This window comes from Anthonomus grandis, chromosome 1, assembly GCF_022605725.1.
Source record: "Anthonomus grandis grandis chromosome 1, icAntGran1.3, whole genome shotgun sequence".
In the NCBI taxonomy this organism is placed as follows: Eukaryota; Metazoa; Arthropoda; class Insecta; order Coleoptera; family Curculionidae; genus Anthonomus; species Anthonomus grandis.
The window spans coordinates 52,231,750-52,252,898 of NC_065546.1; the positions used below are offsets into that span (position 1 = coordinate 52,231,750).

Here is a 21,149-nt window from a genome sequence, read left to right on the forward strand (position 1 = left end):
ATTATTTTGCAGATTAGAGGGACCACAGAATATGTTGCTTTATAAAAATAAACCCACTACAGCTTGAACAATCAACTTGCCTGAACAATGACTCATTCAAGACTAAACATAGTGTATGCTTGTTTAGACACAACGTTCCAGTAGTCTGGATTTATCTTGTTTCACAGATGGATGGGAATAGATAAATATGGCGAATAATAGGTATATTTTACAGGTAAGCTTGATGATTTTATGCATGCAACCTGATGCTATTGTGGTCCATTTGTTCAGTAATAAAAATGTCCTTTTATGTTGGGAATGATTCTTTCCTTATAATACCAATTGGTAAATATTTATTTAACTGGATACAAACTGCCATATTCTATTATTAGCAAGTTCCCTATTAACGTTCCCTCTTAAAAATTAATTTAAACATGTGGCGGTGAAAAGAATTAATAGCAGTAATAATAATATTATTTTTAATAAAAGGAATCCGCATGGGAAAGACTTGGGTTAGCATAATATACAATAGTGGCCATAACTATAGCAATTTTTTAAATACTATTATTTTTATTATTTGATGGTTGTTTTTTAATTTATTTATTTTGGGCTGCACATAATTATAACAACTGCAGTATTTCGTCTTTTTGAGTGCCTCTTGTCATGTTAAATGACGGTTTATCATTAGTTTGTTTAGCCGTTTCTAATTAATTTTTAATTATGGACCGTGGTATTAATATTTCATTAGTTGCAAGAAAAATCATAATCCAGTGTTACCAATAGTAGTTTAATGAAGGTATTACTGCATAAAGCAATTACTAGACACCTTTATTGTAAGGACTGTTGCATCCAACCTCTCTGAGATTGTTTTTGAAGTTCAAAGTCTGCAGTACAATATTTTGCAAGGAATAAATTAATAGCACTACTCATTTTTCTAGTCACTTAAACAGTTTTCTATTTTTATGATCCAGTGCACTAACTGCAGAGAGCTTGCATACACCAAAACCATAGAAAACAATATGAAAAGAAATTTGAACAAATTTATTTCAAGACAAATACTACTATCAATATAATTTGTTGAATCATCCTGGGATCAATTTTTATTACGTTTTCAAATTTTTCAATCAAAAGTTTTTTTAGAAGTGTATTTCTCTTCTCTACATATGATGATAGAATTCATATACAGGGTGTTAGTTAATAGTTTATCATAATTTGGAACATTTATAATTTCAGTTGCCCTAAAATAGTTGATTTATAAAGATATATGTTACACTTTTATTGTATTTTCAGATTGTGGGCTATTCTAATTTTTAACTTATTACTTACTAACTATATTTTTTACTTTATACAAATTTAACTCAAATGTATATTTAACCGAATATTTAATATCAAATAATATCAAAAGCATCGTAAATCTTAAATTAGAGGTTTTGGAAATTCTAAAGATGCATTTTAAAAGAAAATATTTTTCTTGATATTCTGCTGAAAATTTCGAATGAGCTTGTAAAATTACACAAAAAAAACATTAAACTTTTATTTTTTTGCAAACTTATAGCTATTAAATATATTTAAATTACTAGGAAGAGTTGGTCATATAAGCCTAAAAAGATAAAAAAAATAGGGGACACAAAAGTAGTGCAGTACTTAAACCTCAAAATGCAGTAGAAAAAACGAGAAAATAATGCATAATAATGTTTCTTAGAGTAATACTAAAAAAATAGCAGTGATAGCAATTTGCTGTAGCAAAACTTTTACTATAGGTACAGGGTCTTTCTCCATATATTTCACCTAACTTTTCTGATTTTCAAGATCTTGGTAGGCGGTCCATTGTTTTTTAGCTTGTTTGACATTTATTAGGAAACAAATGATTCAAAAGACATTATCATTTTGTCGTTTTGTAAGATAAATTAAGTAGAAACAATAAAACCTGAAAATTGAATAAAGCAATATTTCGTTTTTTTTTTGACAAAAATCCATTATTTTAATAATTGTTTAACTTTAAATTAAATCCAAATAATTATAACTGCTCTATATGACCACCACCATTATTAATACAATTTATATAATCTTGTTGAATTTTTTGTATCATATTAATTATAAATTGTCTATGATTTTGGTTAATATAATTTATAGTAGATAATATTTATTTTAATTTTTTATTTTCTAATAATAATAGAAATTTTCTAATAATAATATAACAATGCACTGCCTACCAAGATCTTCAATATTTAATTTTTTAAAAGTTTGGTGCTTGATATTTCTATAACTGTTTAAATAAAAGTAGTTAAACCATATATATTTGAAATCAGAAAATTCCTCTCTTTCTAACTATGAAGTCATATACAGGGTGTTCCATAAGAAAAAACTATCTGTCAAAATTTGACATTTGTAAAAGAGAAAAAAAATTTGACATCAGATTCAAAAATTTTAAGAAAAACCCTAAAAATTTTATATTTTTTTTTTTCATTTTTCACCTAGCCTCTGTAGAGGAGGGTCAATATATGGGGAAAGACCCTGCACATATATCATAGGTGTCAGTTTTTTATATTTTAATTATTTGACCCTTTTTATTTTTTCTAATTATTACAGATCAAATTTAAAAAATGTGAGATCCACAGAAATAAAAACGTAAAATAAACTATACTAAAAAATTGTAACAAAATATTTTTTAATAAATATTTTGACTGTCTACTGGGCTACTAAAAGGGTATAAAATCTTTAATCCCTTTTTAGTTATTGTTGGTTGAAAGACAATCTGTGATATTCTTGTGATTGATTGAAATGATTCATAAGATATATCTTTATGTACCTGCCCAATATTGTACTAGTATGGCCAGTTGTTTTAAAAAACGTGATTTTTATCTACAATACTATGCACACCTAAGTATATTTACAAGAAATACCCACATTTCATTTTGATATGTGACTGGCTTGCAGAGTTTCATTACCAGGGTTTTATTGTATGATGAAGTACTCGCGTCCAAAATTTTTTTCCACAGAAGAGTAACATGGGTATTTTAAAAGAAAGAAAAATTCGATATTTTAAAATATCTGTAAAATTTATATTTAAAAAAAACGCATTGATTATTTCCTTTAATTATTTAAACAACTGTTTCATTCTTTCTAGCAGAAACTTTTTTGTTTTTTTATTTTTTTCTGTTTCTCGTTTTCCAGGATTACCTCTGGAAACTTTTCTTCTTAATTGTTTGACTTCCAAACATTCTTGTATTATTTTACTTTACTTTCCTGAAGGGTTCATTGTTTCTCTGTCAAATACACTTTTAATTTGGTATTTATTTTTCAGGATCTTCGTTTGATAGATCTACATATTTTTCTTGGTTATCTTACTGTGAATGGGATCACTCTTTGACTCTTTGATACCAATTTAAATATTTAAAAAGTTATCAAACTAATGTAGCCAATAATTAAGTAAATCAAGAGTAAGAAGTGATATTTGTAATGTGAATATACATTGCAGAAACAGCTTATTTATTCTTGTTGCGAAATAGTTTTTAAGAGTTAATTCTGGCAGCAGTTCAAAATTATGGAAGGAAATTTGCCTATAGTAGAGACCATAGACTTTAAACCGGATGTATATTATGCTATTTTGCTAATATTATATACTTAATTCATTCATTTTTTTTAAATTTTAAATTCTTACTGTATTTATGTAGGTGGTTATTAAAATATGCTGGTCGGTGCCGCAATTGTGTTAAATTTATTTAATATAATAAGGCTTATTTTATGGCAAACCAAACTTTTACTTGGGCATCTAAAAGGCAATTTTTTTCCGTCATATGTGACAAGATAATTTGATTGATTGAATAATTTTCTTAACATAAGTTAAAAAAAGATAAATATTAAACTCATAAACAAAAATGTTTTTAATTTTAGGACAAGCAGTCTTTACAATAAACTTATAATTTTGTTATTTTAGGTATATGTAGGGGCTTTAAGTAGCCATTATGAAGCCCTTTCTGTTGAAGCCAGTAAGCAGACAACTTCAGAGGAGATAGTTTCTTGTATTGTTGAAAGGCTCTCTCTTAATGAAAATATTTCTTACGAATTAGCTGAGGTAATATTTATTTTCTATTTTTTGAGCAGAATTAGTTAAACTTATGTTAGTAATTTCAATTTTAAAAACAATCTAATTTTTTTCGATGACGTTTGTTTAGGTAATTGGTGACAATTGCGGACAAGAATGCAAAGAGAGAAGTTTGGCAAGTCACGAAAGCCCTGTGCAATTAATGATGCTTTGGCCGAGACACAGAACGGACAACATGTGTTACAGATTTTGCCTTAGGGAGCAAGTAGAGTGTGACTGGAGAGATCGTTTTGTTATGGATCCGCAGCTTATTAAAGATTACTTGCATAGGTATGGTTTTCTTACTTCTTGAATATATGGGGCGTTCTGAAAATAGTATGCCATATTTTGCCAGAGTTTCTAAGGTCAAACGTACAAAGAAAAATTTATACAATTGAGGCAATTGACTTTTAATGTTTATAAATCTCGCATTTTTTATTTTCTAAACATTAAAATTATTAAAAAGTATATCTATACACAAAGAAGCCTATTTTCATCTTTTTTTTCATGAAACAGCGGTTAGACCTTAAATAAGTAATTTAAAAAAATATTGATTCTAGAGACCAGTCACAATCTGGGTCTTCTTTGATTTTAGCAATAGACTTTTCGGAATGATCTAACAGAACCAATAACAATTTGAACCATTTGAATTGGTACAACTTATATTGAAATGCCATATACAGCTCAATAGTGAACTTTTTTATAAAAACGACCATTCTTGTCCTCACAGGGTTTTGAGAAGGCCTGTCTACAAATAGTGCAATTCTAGAGTATGTTGACAACATATAATAGTTCGGGTTTTGAGAGAAAGGTCTGACATTCTGTGACTCTTCGGAGGCTTTTGACTATAAGTGTCAATGCAATTTATTAAAAAACTATGGCTGTATGAGATCAGGGGTATGATACACAGTTTTATGCAGTCTTACCTCATAACATAGAGTTGTCAGCTCGTGGAGGTTAATGGGGAAAAGTTGGCCTCGCCTCTTGTTTACTGTATATAGTTTATCCACAAAATGCTGGGGACTTTTGCATAAATTTTAGGGCTGACAAATAGATAAAAGTGATGCCCATATGTTGTATTTATCTTTGGTAATAAACCAGGGAAATCCTATGATCGGGTAGAGTAGGAATAACTATAATCACCTCAAGCGTATCTTGTTTTTTAGATTATCTCATAAATATAGATTTATGAACATTTTAACAACAAACAATTATTTTTATTTAAAATTATACTTCTTTTATTAACAAATGTTGCCTTTGGAACAAACACATGTTTATTGACAGGCTTTTTTTCTTTAATGGATAGCCGATAATCATAGAGCTATTTTTAAATTTTTTGCTTGTAGATTATTTTGACACAAATTACTACTTGGCTTTTGATAATGTGACAAATCAAGTCTAAAGCTATAAAGTTTTTATAAACTAACATAAATAAGATAAATAATAAAAATAGTGCTTCGCAAAATAAGTATTTAATTAATGTTTGAGATTAAAGGGGACAATAAGCCACCATTTTGGATTTTTATATAGCTTCGTTTACATTAACGACTGTTTATTCTGCTGAAATCAACCATGAATTTGTTGACTCAAATATACAGTTTAATAATATACATCTGTTTGTAAGTTTGATTAATTTTTGCTTTTGTTGGAAATAGGTGAAAAAACTACTTCAGACGATCAATTATATATTTTGTCGACATTTAGATCTCTATGAGATCATCCTCAGGACTCTAAAAGATACATAAAAAAGAAATATAATTACAGAGTATAATATATAATAATCATTAAACCAATTTTATCAGTTTGAATAAAATTAATTATTTTGAAAAATTGGTTATAAAACTTTAAAAATTTAAGAAAACTAAAACTCAAGACAATTTCTAAACAAATTTAAAAACCAAAAGGTCACAATAAAATATCATTAGGCAAATTCTAGCATAGCAAAACTGCATATACACTTACATATAGTGTAGATCATCCTCGTTAATAATAAAACTGTAATATCATAATTAACGCAATAAATTCATAGGCCCTTTCGTGTTCTAGAATTTTCAATTTTTTTCTTGTTTTATTATAACCTCTATGTTGGCAGATGAATTTTAGCAATAGCTGTGAGACAATCGTTTCAAGCAGCTAATCTTAGCTTTAATAAGTCCTGAGAATGATCTCCTAGAGATCGTAAACGTCTACAAAATATATAATTGATCGTCTGAAGTAATTTTTTTTATCTGTATCCAACAAAAGTAAAAATTAAAAAAGTAGATGATTTGATTGAAAACTTCCTGAAGACATGTAGGTCTTAATTGTCCCCTGTGATTTGTTTCTTGATCAATTTGATCTTATCCAATGCTTTTTTTTGATAACTGGTAAAGTTATATCACACAGGTAGCTTTTACTTTCTTGGTATATATGCTGTATTTTTCCTCCGGAACTGGAGATAGAACTGTTTCATCCTAAGTATTACAAATAAATTTACTATTTAGCATAGGGTAAATTAGAGCATTAAGTTCATATTTTTTTGGTAATAATATATTTTTTTTATTCCATAATGTGGTCGTATTAGAGATACTTCACAATCAGTCAAAAGTATTACTTGCACTTAAGTTAAGGTTTTATTATCATTATAACACTTTTAAATATCTTTAGTGAATACCTAACTTAAAACACCCTATCATTTACTAACACTAAACAACATTTTCTTTTCAACCTGCCTCTGTTTTCCATTGCCTATTTTTACTTCCCTTCTTATCAATCCTCTCCTGTATTTATTTCTATACTAAAACATGAAAACAATAAACTGTACCTGTGTGAGAGAAAGATGCAAAGGCAAATCAAGTAAAAGATTGCCAAAATTTGGGTGGATGGTAGGACATGACTAGCAGCGCATTACTAATGCAGCCAAACACGCGTGTATATTACAAAGCTGAAAAAACTTCTCTTACCTTTCTTTTATGCCATACTGGGTAAGTCGAGTACACATTACCTTTATTACTTTTTTTCAAGGATATTTACGACTTAAAGTAATTTGTTATTACAACTTTTATTCTATAAATTAAATCCATTACAAACCTAGAGCTGATTACACAAATCGGATATTTACTCCTATTCGTGATCTTTTTGTATATTTTTTTCTCTTTTCGTTTGGTTTTTTGGTTGTCTTGCCCTGAAAAAAAGCAATAAGCAAAAAAAAGTGTCAGCGAGTACCACCTTCATTTGTTCTGTATATATCTGCATATCATTTCCTTCTATCACATATACCAGGACCGTACTGGAAATGATAAAAGTAAATATATACTATAATAATAAATTTGTTTATTAGGACAAAATATGCATTTTCACAAATTTGCTTAAGATAATGTATCTAAAATTAAAGAAAAAACATAATTGTCCCAAAAGGCTCTTTAGACGCCCTATAACAAAAGAGTTAAAGGTACTGCTTAAGCCGGAAACTAAGTATTAAACCAATATTTAGCTTGTAAGCTTTTACTTTCTAACCTAACTTAACTGAAATTTTATAATTCTCTAAATTTTAAGTGACTAGAATTCCAGAATACAACATATCATCCAATAGGAAAATATATAAGTATACTGATTGGTATTACAATTTATAATCAATTACAAATCCTCAAAACTGGGCAACAACAGTACACATGACATTTAAATTCTAAATTTTTATAATTACTGTAAAATAATGAAGAAAGAAAAAAAAACTTAAGTAAAAATTAAGAAGTAAAACAAATATGTGAGAAGTGACATGAGAGTAAGGTCTATATCAATGGCCAAGATTACCAACTTTAGCTAGTCGCCTATTTGTTCACGGATTAAAAGTTTTTTAAAGTTTCTTTTAAAAGTAACTAAGGAAGAACCTAGTAACGTTTGCGGTAATAAATTTATAGCTTTGGCAGCAGTATGTGAAAAAGATTTCTTTACGATGCCTAGGAATAGAAACTATGATTACTATTATACTCATATAAACTTTTACTTTAGGCCCTTGAAATTTGCGGTAAAGTATTGTAACCAATTTTCTGAGTTTATATTCTGTATTTTATAGACGTAATTGTTTTTCCAGATTTTTATACCAGCCAAAGGACCGAGAGTACCCAGATCTCTGTCAGCTGCCAGACCTCAACGAGCAAACACTCCTTGACAATCTTCGCGAACGTTTTGTCGCGGGTCACATTTACACCTACGTCGGTTCCATCCTAATAGCCCTAAATCCTTTTAAATTCTATCCTATTTATAATCCGAAATACGTAAAGCTCTACCAAAATCGGCGGATTGCCGCCAATCTACCTCCACACATTTTTGCGGTGGCAGATTGTGCCTATCGGTGTATGTTAAAGGACAGAAAGAATCAATGTATAGTAATCAGTGGCGAGAGTGGTTCGGGCAAAACCGAAAGTACAAATTTCCTATTGCACCATTTGACCGCGCTTAGCCAGAAGGGATCGCAGGGCAGTGGGGTGGAACAAACGATACTCAGCGCGGGTCCAGTATTGGAAGCTTTTGGAAATGCCAAGACTGCTCATAATAATAACTCTAGGTGAGTGTAATAAGTTAAATATTTACTATTACTAATATTAGGAATAATTTTGGAAGGCTGATTTTAGGTAAAACCATTGAGAGACCTTGGTAGAGCATTAAATTCCCTTTAAAATCTATATTGCTCTTTTCTTTATATTTATTTACTTGTTAGTACAACCAAATTCGAAAATAAAAGAGGTATCTAAACAATATAACAATGTTTGATGCTTGATTATTCAGAAACAGTTCATCTGTCAAAATCTTTCAAAGAAAGATTTTTTATAGGGAGTTTAATTTCCTAAATGGAATTTAAATATATTTGTAGATAATTTTTTAGTATTATGAGTATTATACCCTTATTAATAATAATAATAATAATAATAATAATAATAATAATAATAATAATAATAATAATAAGAGCTTAACTCCATGATAAACAAATAAAAAATGATCAATATCTTCATGTCGATAAAAATTTTATCAATAGGCCTTACGATGAACTCTTTGACGCTTTATGTCATTCATAAGAAGGAATACAATCAATTTAGGCTCGAATATTTTCAGAATTTTACAACCTATGGAGATGGCTTGTAAACCGGATATAATAAGTTTGTAGACCTGTTATGACAAAGACCATTGAAAGTTACCTAAGCCTTTAATCAAATAGTTTTTAGTTGGCTCTAATAATATTCAATAACTCGTACCTACTGAATATCGCTTTGCGCTATAGTATACTCGATGATCGCTGACGCTAATTATAAAATTATAATTTATATATAATTTTTTTAATAATATTTTTCCATATTCATTTTTAATTTTTTTGTTTTCTTCATTTTCTTCTATATTGGTCTTATTATATTATTGTCCCTAGATTTATAGTGCTTTGTTAAAATCGCAATAATGATGAATATTAAATAATAAAGCATATTTTAACTTCATCTGTACATAAAATGTATTCTACTTTGAATAGAATATCAGTTACAATTCGAGTGACATCTAGAATTAGTAAAAAATTCAAATCACGAGACAGTTTTACCACTAACCAAAACTCTTTATTTACCTTCGACACGTGTTTCACTAAGGATGAACATGTTCCAGAGAAGATTAACTAACACTGTCTTTCAGTGTGCCACACCAAAGCTTCCAATCACAGGACCAGTAAAATATTGCTATAACCAGGTTTAATCTGCTCCAGTCTCGACTCAATTCCATTTAATGTACTTATGTACGTTTTCTGCTTCATGTTACTATATTTTCTATAGAGTTACTAGACATATCGGAATATGTACAGGGTAGTTATTTTAAGTTTAGAACCTATGTTGATTTACATACAAAAACAAAGCAGTCTTACCACTAACCATTTATTTTTTTTCATTGCTCTTAAAAACACGGCTAACGGCCCTGGAATTTTTTAGAAAGGTGGTAGCAGTCTTAGTTTGATATATTGTTGCAAATGGACAAAAATAAAATCTTTATGATGGTAAAAATCCAATATGGTGTCCCTTTAAAAAACAAAGCTGATGATGGTATTAAAAAATTTTGACGCAAAATCATTTTCTATGAAACGTTGCTTTAAAAAACCGATAAAAATTTTTATTAATCAACTACAGTATATTTCTCGAAAATATGTCAAAATATCAGCTTTCATTGCCTATATAGATTCTGAGATTGCAGTACATGTATCACCAACATACGCATACGGTCCAAATAACCAATGACCAATCTGTCTTTAATTAGTACGTGGCTATAACGACGCAATTGCACGAAATATGCAAATTTTTCAACATGCATCTAAGAACATTTCTAACAAATGACTGGATATTTACTGCAAAAATTCTGTGGTTGCTGAATCCATTGAATTACGTATTATTGGTAATAAATGCATCAGTTCCTTGAGAATTTTTGGGTAATACAAGACGTCTTCAATCTTGGCGTCATATGTTCATGACCTCTTACCGTTACCCTTGTCTGATGGAATCTACTTCCAAAAACAAATAAAGAATGTGTTACCCGTTTAAACCGTTTCCAGTGTTCTACAATTTTAAATTGGACTTGTAAATATCTTCCATAAAATATCTTGTATTTGGTGTTAAAATATGAATTAAAAATAAAAAAAAATAAATCACTAATATCAACCACTTATTACTTATACTTTACTATTAGAAAAATATTAACTTCAAAATCTCTAATATGTTTTCTTATTATAGTCGTTTTGGAAAGTTCATTCAAGTAAACTATAAAGAAAATGGAATGGTTCACGGAGCAGTGGTTCAAAAGTACCTCTTGGAAAAATCAAGGATTGTGTGTCAAGGGCGTTACGAACGAAACTATCACGTTTTTTATTACTTACTGGAGGGGGCTAATGAACAGGAAAAGCAGCAGTTGCACCTTATGACACCAGACAAATACTACTACCTAAATAAGTCCTGTTTTGCTTTAGAAAATGTCGACGAAAGCTATGAATTCTCTAGGTAAGTTCCGATTTATATTTATTAACTTTTTGGAAATAAAAAAAAAGTAAAAGTAATATGTAAATAAGGTATCATTAAACTATAAAAATACAAATTATATAAGAAGATGTATTATTTTGATAAGCAAAAAATACAAGTAACTTTATATAATATGTCATTGGATCAGCGTTTTATACTCAAGGAAAGAATATTTATCAGAAACAACTCACTGGGAGCTGAATTGTTTTGTAGCTATTTTTTGTCGATTCATTTTGTAGCATTTTAAGCGGCAATACAAATCTTCTAAAATTAAAGAACAAAGGCCTAAAGTAACAACAACTAAAATTAAAATGTAATATTTAAAGTCTAAACTAAATTTTGTTAAATACCAGTTGTCGTTAAACAAAATAGATAATAACATCGATAATAGTTGTGATAATATCGATAATATAATGTGCAGATCTTTATAACCTAATATTGGGTCTATGAAACTAGGAGTATGATTTGATTAACTCAACTATAATTAATATAAAATAAACACGTAATAAGTTTAAAATTAAAAGTCAATAGTCTATTTAGAGGAATCTGTTCCATAATGGATAATTCACAATTTGATTATTTTGATATTGATTTTATTCAATATTTTAAAAGACATCCAAGATCTATATGGGAAAGTAAATAAAATCAAGATGTAGCTCATAGTTAAGTGCAGGTCATTACCGATCTGTATGGATCTACATTTAAAGTAAATTTTTTTTTTTATTTTGGTGAATTTAAAAGTAATTTTTCATAAATTTTAGAAATAATTTAGCTTTTAAATATGTTCATATCGACGTTTTAAAAAAGTGTAATAGAATTGTTTTTAATTATATAAAATATAAAAACACTAATTAACAAAAGAGTGTGGATTCTCTTCAAGAATAACGTTTAAATAATCAACCTATTTGATTAAATGTTAAATGTAACCTCACTGAATGTTTTGAAAATGTGCTAGTTTGTAACAAAAACGATATACTGATAAGCTGCTGTTTTGTTTTATTTATTCTTTTTTCTTTGCTTTTGCCTTTTGCAGTGGTTGGGTGGGATTAACGTTTGTAAATTTGTTATAATATTTATTTAATTAATAATTAAATTAACAGCTACTAATTTTGTAAGCCTATCTCTGGTTCAGTATAGATATAAATAATATTGATATCATAATATTACTTCTTTTAAAACATATAACATTTTTATTTTTGTTTTGATCATTTTTTTAAATTTAACGCATTTACTCCTTTAGTTGCATAAGTTTCATTTGGTAATGAAAAATCTCACTATTATACTTGTATATACCTGTGTTCTCTTATAAAGCATGAAGGTTGCACAACTCAATGTAAGATCGCTTTTCAATGGTTTTCAAGAGTTTACCTCATTGGTTGTTGAACATGACTTCGATGTTGTTATGTTAACCGAGACGTGGCTAAACAATAATTTATCTGTTAATGCACTGAATATCTAGCACAGGGATAGATATTCAGGGATAGATATTCAGTGCATTCTATAGCACAGGGATATTCCCTGGCTGCTGTTTTTATCACAAGGATCGATCTGGTAGAGGTGGGGGAGTTGGTGCCTATGAAAAATGTAATCTAAAACATACAACTATTGGTTTTAATTTTCAAACATCTGATCAACTAGAATACATATTTTTAAAAATTACACTTCCAAATAAAAATATAATAATTGGAGCTTTTTATCGACCACCTAACACAAATATAAACAATATGATAAATGATTTTGAAAATATAATATCTGAGACATTTCTTCAAGCGGATATACTTTTGTACCTGGGAGATTTTAACATCAACTTTTTTAATTTATCTAATCCTATACTGGATACTTTTGAGTCTTATGGTCGGCAACAGCTTATAAATGAGCCTACTAGAGTGACGGAGACCTCAAGCACTCTTATTGATCCTATATTTATCAATAATTTTGTCATAGTAAAACAATGTGGAACGTTTTCTTCAAATGGAATTTCTGACCATAATTTAGTATATGTTAATATGTCTCTTAATATTAAAAAAGCACCTCCTAGAATATTCTCTTTTAGATCATTTAGAATTTTTAATCAACTAAATTTTGAAAATGATCTTTTAAATATGTCGTGGCATCAAATTTTATGGAAAGAGAATTTAGAAAGTAAACTAGAACTTTTCAACCATTCCATTATAGAACTTTTTGATAAACATGCTCCCATAATAGAGGTCCGAGCAACAAAACCAAAAGCTCCTTGGTTAAATGATGACATTCGTCACCTAAAAGTATCTGCCACTAGAGCTGCAAAAAAGAGATATATTATAAATACTTCTCAATTAAACAGTACAGCTGAACTCTGGAAAACTCTTCAAGCTTTAAATGTTCGCTCACAAAAAAAACACATTATACCAAGTAACCTCTCAAATCCTAATGAAATTAATAGTTATTTTATATCCTTTTTGCAATCCATATCAAATCCTTCAAATAATCAAATTTTATATTATAACACCCATATATATTTAACCCAGAAATAAACTTCAAATTTTCTTTAGCTACAATAGATGAAATACATTCCGCTCTACATAACATCCGAACTAACGCTGTTGGTACAAATCAAATTAATGCAAAAATGCTAAAAATATGTAGCCCTTTAATAGATCATATAATTTTACACATTATTAACACGGCCATAGAGAAGAAACAAGTCCCAACAATCTGGAAAACTGCTCTGGGAATGCCACTACCAAAGAATAGTCAGCCCTCCAATTTTTCTGAGTTAAGGATCATAAGTATTCTTCCCACCCTGTCAAAAATTTTTGAGCGAATCCTTTATAACCAAATGTTTACTTATTTCACTGTTAATAAAATCCTGCCTGATAATCAATGTGGATTTCGAGAGAATTTTAGTACAGTATCTGCTTTAGCATCTGTGCTTGATGATATATTCAGGGCCTGCGATGAAGGCTACATAAATATTTTGGTACTTGTAGACTTCTCCAAGGCCTTTGATACTCTGGATCACCGTCTCCTATTAGCTAAGCTAAAATATTATGGGTTCGACGCGGACTCTGTTCAATTAATTAATTCATTTCTAAGCAAACGGTCGCAAAATATGGTCTATAACAATATTACGTCGAATGCATTGGATGTTCTGTCGGGTGTGCCACAAGGAGCTATTTTATCAACCCTTCTATTTATTATTTACACTATTGATATAATTCTCGCACCTAAATACTGTAAAACACAAGCATACGCGGATGACACAAATCTATGTCTCTTTTGATTATAACAAATCGCAAGAAATGGCCGATAAAATAAACGCTGATCTTCAGGTAATTAAAGAATTATCTGCTGAACATAACCTAAACATAAATTCTGACAAAACTAAACTATTATGTATTGGCAGCAAAATCAAAAGAAACTCTATTAAAAACAACTTAAAATTAAAAATAAATGATACTACATTAAAATTTGTATCCAGCGCAAAAAATCTTGGCTTAACTATCGACGAAGATCTCAGATTTAGTGCACACGTTCAGAATATAACAAGAAAAAGTTATTATTATTTTTATTTCAGAGGGATTAGGTAGGTTAAGTAAGAGTAGCCACATGGCTAGACTTCGCCTCTCTTATATCCCTATAGAAATGTATGTATGATGATCACAACTGTAAATTATTTGTTTGCTAAATAAAAGACGTTTATTATTATTATTATATATAACATTTTTTAGTGTTTTAAAATTTTATATATTAATAAATGATTCCCTTATACTTGTTTAAACCCTCGTTTCTTTTAAACTAGCGGATTTACGTATGGCATGTGTTACATGAAATCGTATTGAAATTTTGTGTTTAATTCTAAAATCCAATAAAAAAAGCAACTTGTGTCATAGCTTAATTATTGCTCCTTGTTTATAGAAAAAAATCTATAAACTTAATTCGGAACACTGTGATAAAAAGCTTTCTTTGTAATAAATTATTAAGGTGTTTCACGAGTTATTGCATACAGTGTATATCTAGTTTTTGAAGTACGATTTTATTTCAGGGTTTTGTTTTAGTCTCTATTTTTTTTTTATTTAAATTTTACTTTCGGTTAAAAAGCCTAAATTGTTAAAGACGAGAAGATCCTATAGAGTTTTATACTAAAATTATTTTTTTAATTTCCGTGATCTATATTTAAGATAATTGTATGTGTCGAAAGGAGGCCCATTTAAACCAAGTTTAAATATAATGCAGGTTAAAACAGTCGATGGAAATGGTGGGATTTACGCCAGAAAAACAACGTCGCTTATTTTCGGTCCTTTCGGCAGTGCTGCTGCTCGGCAACGTGGAGTTTCAGCCAAGAAAATCGGCGTATCATCACGACGAATCGGTTGGGGTGAAAAATCCGGAGGTGGTGGCCCTTATTTCCGAATTATTGAGGGTGAAACAGGAAACATTAATGCAAGCACTGACTGCGAAACGGGCCAGGGCTTCAGGAGAAACTTTGGTGATAAATTACAGGTAAAAATTGATTTTTATATTAATAAGCATTTTTCTTTATTTATTTTTGTAAGTAAGTCTAGGACAATAAATTAAATGAATTTGTTTTCTTCTCAGATTACCAGAGGCAATAGCTAGTAGGGACGCTATGGCAAAATGTCTCTATGGGGCACTCTTTGATTGGATCGTCTTGCAAGTAAATCATGCCCTTTTGTCAAAAAAGGATACCTTCCGGTAAGTCCGATTTTTATTACTGACTTAAAAATCACAAATAATTACATAGGCAATTATATTATTCGGATATTTTGTACAAGCTGTCTCCAATTCGAGAGTTACCATTGGGGTGTTAAAAACCGTAAGAAATACAAGATTAGTTAAATTGGGACATACTTTGATGCTTATTAAAATGCCATTTAAAAAGTCTGAGTAGGTACAAAACGTACAAAATAAATGACAGGTTTTCATAGCTGATTTCTTCGCCTTCTATTTTTGATTAAGATTGTCTATATGATTTACCAGTGGTCATTGATACTAGATTCCCAATTACAGGAATGGTTTCTAGTTTTTCTGGCGATCTGAGAGAAACAACTTGTTAGAACCTGATCCACCAAAAAAATTCCAGAGATTTCTTGCAAATGGTGGATACTTGGAAAAAATTAGGCTAGCTACTGAGAGGATCGTCCATTGGGATTTAGTAGTTTAGTATTGATTTTATGCTCCGTGTGGTTAAAGTTTCTGGCATAGTGGTCTTATAATGCTTTGACGATATTTTTACCTTAAAAACATGGTCAAAGGTTTATGGTTCTTACGTTAATCGTTGTTGTATTTGAAAATACAAGCTTAGTCTAAATGTTGAATTTTTATTAGCTAAGACTAGACAAGCGAAAAAACACAAAGTCTCCGTCTCAAAAGTCTACTTTTCGCCTGTTTAAATCATATTAGGTTCTCTTTAAGCGAAATGGGTGAATTTTTTCAACTAGTTAAGACTAAGCCCAAGCTAGAAGTAATTAACTCTAAAATAGTTAACTCTTAAAAATAACATAAAACAAATGATATTTTATTCAATCTATTTAACTATTTGACTGTTTAATTAAATAACTGGTTATTTGAATTTTACATATCAAATACTAAAAAAAAAGTTTGCTTTTGGGGTTCACAGCACTCTAGCTGATCCTAAAACTCGGTGCGAACATTTGATAATATCTTTGGAGTTATGGAATCCGGTGATAATATGAGGATATTAATTTGCAGGGGGAAAATGTTTAAATTCACTTTTAGAGTGAATCCGGGTACTCAAAATTAAATTATCTCCTTCCTTGACACGCAGCTAATTAATATTATTTAGAATTACAAGAATTTCTAGAAATCGAGCTCTAGTTAGTAGAGGGGAAAGTGGGTAAACGCAATCGCTCTGTGCAGTGTTGCCAGGTGTTTAAAATATTGGGACATGCGTCGGGCGCCTAAGGGTGGCGCTTTTAATTTGAACTAAAACTTCTTTTTTTAACATTTTTTTCAAAAAGATTTGTCGAAATAGCGAACGTCGTATGTCTACAAGTTTTACAACATAACTATGGGAAACAGAGATCCATGTATTCAAAAGTCCTATTACATGGATCAATGCGAACCGAGGTACGGCCAATTCGCTTTCTTGTTTACATTCTTATGATTGAATACTAAAGTTTTAAGAAATTGATTTGGATCAATTCAAGTCAATTCACTCGATTTAAATTAATTTTTTTTCTAATGATTTAACTTAATGTTCTTCGTGCGGATTCTCTTACCGTTGGGTTTATCTCTATTTTAGTCAAATATCTTTAACTATTCCTTTTAATTAAATATTTTTCACAAAAAAAAAACAAGTATAATATAATAAAACAATCCACAAGCTAATAGAATGATTTCCCTCCGCAACGGTTCTGTTATCCGGGGGTATAAAATTAGGCGCTTTAATTTGTCACATGATCGGGATCTATTTTTACAATATTTTAAATTCTTAAGGGTCATAACCGTCAAACCGCACAAAAATGAGGCAATATGCTTCTAGTAAAAAAAAAATTTATTGTATTTCATAAACCTTAGTGCCAACTGTTTCATTACGTGATATCGCCTTCCTTTACACAAAAGAGCAAATGTTATTTGGGTTAGAGGACCGCAAATAAAGACGTAATTATTTGTTGAGGGACGTTTCCAATAAAGGATCGAAACGTGGCTCAATAATGCTTTTTATTTTCTTTAACTTTTGCTTTTTAGCGTCAACTGTATTTCATAACCATTAGAACCGAATTCTAAGCTTTAAGTTTTAAAATGTACTCCTAAGTAAAACTTGAAAGGTTACAAGGCTGTTTCCACCGTTCTAGTCTATTACCATTTTAGGATTACATTATTAAAATTAGATCTTTTTTTACATAATAAATGTAGTGTTAGTTTAGGCTAATACGAAGCACCATTGACGAAAAAATCTGAAGAAGCTGTTTTTTTAAATTCGGTTTTATTTTTCATTTACAAGTTGTTTTATCGAAATGTTAATACTAAAAATTATCAATAACTGTGATCTCGAGAAAGCGGCTGCAGACAAACCTAAGTCAATAAGCATTATCATGGGATTTGTTTGATGGTACAAAACTACTGAAATAAATTTACATTTAAAAGCAATTAATTTAATACGTATTGAAATATCCGTATTTCTAATATCCTATTTAGATATAGAAAAGAAATCACAACATGTCCTTTATAAATAAAAGGTTAATTTCTAGACGACAATTTTTTCTAAAAGGTTTCTTTCTATACCTTATTAATTAAATTGTTATTATAGCTTGCTAATGAGATAATTGACATTTGCTAATCAGATAATTAGACACAATGTATATTTTTTATTTTAACATTAACAAATTTAAAAATAGTTTTTTAGAGCATTTTTAAAAGTATCTGCATAAAGCTTTTCTTGACTTCTAGGGAACATCAAGGTAACTCTATAGGAGTCTTAGACATATTCGGTTTTGAAGATTTCGGTTTGAACAATAGTTTCGAGCAGCTGTGCATCAATTATGCCAACGAACATTTGCAATATTATTTCAATCAGCACGTATTTAAATATGAGCAAGAAGAGTATCGGAAAGAGGGAATTCGGTGGACGAACATCGATTTTATGGATAATACTGGCTGTCTGCAGTTGATTGAGGCGAAACCTAATGGACTATTGTGCCTTTTAGATGATCAATGCAAGTAAGTTATAAAATAAATAGTGATTTAAGAAATAGAAATAGTGAATTTTCGCTTAAGGTATCTCTCTTTCGCAACTGTCGCAGGATAATACTTTGGGAATATAATTCTATTATATTAAATATTTCAGTTTTATTAAATAATGCCTTTGATGAATAGGTTTTGTATTTTCAGAATTCATTTTGGCATCATGCAAAGGGGTTGTTATAAGTGCTGAATAAAGAATTTTGAAATATTTGATGTTAAAGTACTTTTTTAGCTTTTTAACCGCTTAACGATCTAGTTTATTTTTAAAAATTGATAAAAAAAAATCGCCTTTTTTTTATCTGTTATATTAAACTAAATCGAAAAATGTTTTACTTTTTAGAGTTAAAAATTTAAAAAAAAAACCCTATTTTTTGTGAAAAAACAGACGTTTATTTTCATACATGTGCTTACCCGAGTTAACTCGTGCAACAACAAAAAACATTATTCTATATTTGAAGTACATAACATAAACCTAATTTGACATATCGGAAACTTAAAAATAACATGTAAGTAGGTAGAAAAAACACTTTTTTAAATATTTAGAACTGTGTGGTAAACCCTAAAGCAGTGAGTTACACACAAGGGTACCCTGCTATGGTAAAAGGATGTACTCGCAAAAATATAGTTTTGAGAAAAACGCGTTTTAAGTTAAAAGTTGTGTTTTTTTTTTCTTGTAATCCAAAACGCTTTAAATTTTTACAGAAGATTTAATATTATACTACATTAGAGGTAAGTATCTAATTTTTATTAAATTGTTACTAGTTTTTGAAAAAAAGTCAATACATTGTTTTACCAAAGTATTTCTAAATTTTTATTAATCCTCAAACTTTGGCAAAATAATGTAATAACCAATACATCTTTTTGCCAAAGTAAAAGAGTTTGATTTCATTCATAAAAACTTACCTATTTGAGCTATTGTATAATACATTATTTGGCAAATCGCTAAATATATATTAATGCTGATTTGGTATATGAAATATAAATATATTAAGAGAAATAAATCAATTAAATCAATATGAGTATACGGTCGTGCGTACTACATTACATTATTATTTTTGTAAATACAATTTTTTTTTTTCGAAAACACCCAGCTCTAAAACATCCCAGCTCAGTATAATACATAACCATAAAGTTTTAAACCATAATAAAACTTAAGTTAATTATTTCCCAATTTTCTGGAATTAAATAAATATTCCGCATTATTTATATTATGTAACTTACCCCTTAAATACTTCGCGCAATTTCAATCAGTCTTTTAGATCTGGATGCCATTATTTCTGCTTAAAAACCCAAATTTACTATATTTTTCAGCACTTAACTACTTTTCGAGACTTAACTCACTACTAACTGCATATAACATAACTGCGGTGAAATAATGTATTAGTAAAATAGGCTTTGTAGCGTTCCCGCATAATAATGACATCTCCAATGGCAAAACAGGGTATTGTATAATACATTATTTTACCATAGTTTAAGACGTGCTTAAAAAATCAAAAAACAACGGTATTCGCCATTACACTGTTTAACTGGCTTTGCCAAGTCCAGAAACATTTTTTTGCCATTCTTTTTACAACTCGTTTAATACTTTTTCACAATTTGTATAGAGACTCTTTATTAAAGAATAAATGTTAGAAAAGTTCTCCTTAATTTATTTTTAGAATATAATATAATATGCTTTGGTGACTGGATTTACTATTGCTATGTGCCGACACTATATACTAAAAAAAACAGAATTAGAAAGAACTAGCAGACCAGTCTTTCAAATAATTTTTCGATTATTTAAATTTACATTTAATTTAATAATAATGGTTGATATATCCCTTTTGAAAAGAAAACGCTTTTTTACAAATGGCATTTACATGTGGAACATTTATTAATCCCCTAGACGTCAGATAGCTAGGCAGCGTTATACTCAAAATTTAGTTCAGACAATTTAAAAAAAAATTGTACTTATTTTTATATCTTATTAAATATAAACAATGCGTACATACATTTGTTCTTCTCAAAGTAATGAAATATTGTGTTCACTAGATTTTTTTAAATTTTCTACTTTCAATTTCCACTAAAGTAATTTCTTCTTTTGTAATGTTAACTTCTTCTAACGTAACTCTTCTTTTCGTAACCTCTTTTCTAATTTCCTAGTTATAGTTAATAAATTTTACCCGATTAAATGTTTTTATTTTAGTTTTCCTGGTGCGACAAATGAAACGTTACTGCAAAAATTTAATACCGTTCACAAAGACAATAAATTTTACAATAAACCTCAAAAAAAGGAAGGAGCTTTTATAGTGGAGCACTATGCCGGAAAAGTCAAATACCAAGTAAGTAGACAACATTTTAAAATTACATCATCAAGGCACGTGCGG

General features: G+C 29.2%; 1 protein-coding gene across 4 annotated transcripts in view; it reads left to right on the forward strand.

Moving 5' to 3' along the window:
• Positions 1-21,149, forward strand: part of LOC126745653 (unconventional myosin-IXa-like) — a 101,022-nt gene that overhangs the window by 7,922 nt on the left and 71,951 nt on the right. For all 4 annotated transcript variants that reach the window (XM_050453604.1, XM_050453595.1, XM_050453614.1 and 1 more), the window contains exons 2-10: positions 13-214; positions 3,917-4,054; positions 4,155-4,354; positions 8,133-8,606; positions 10,795-11,058; positions 15,292-15,558; positions 15,655-15,771; positions 18,490-18,759; positions 20,969-21,104. In XM_050453604.1, the coding sequence (XP_050309561.1) occupies positions 188-214; positions 3,917-4,054; positions 4,155-4,354; positions 8,133-8,606; positions 10,795-11,058; positions 15,292-15,558; positions 15,655-15,771; positions 18,490-18,759; positions 20,969-21,104 (1,893 nt within the window). In that variant the 5' untranslated portion in view covers positions 13-187. The remainder of the gene's footprint in view (positions 1-12; positions 215-3,916; positions 4,055-4,154; positions 4,355-8,132; positions 8,607-10,794; positions 11,059-15,291; positions 15,559-15,654; positions 15,772-18,489; positions 18,760-20,968; positions 21,105-21,149) is intronic.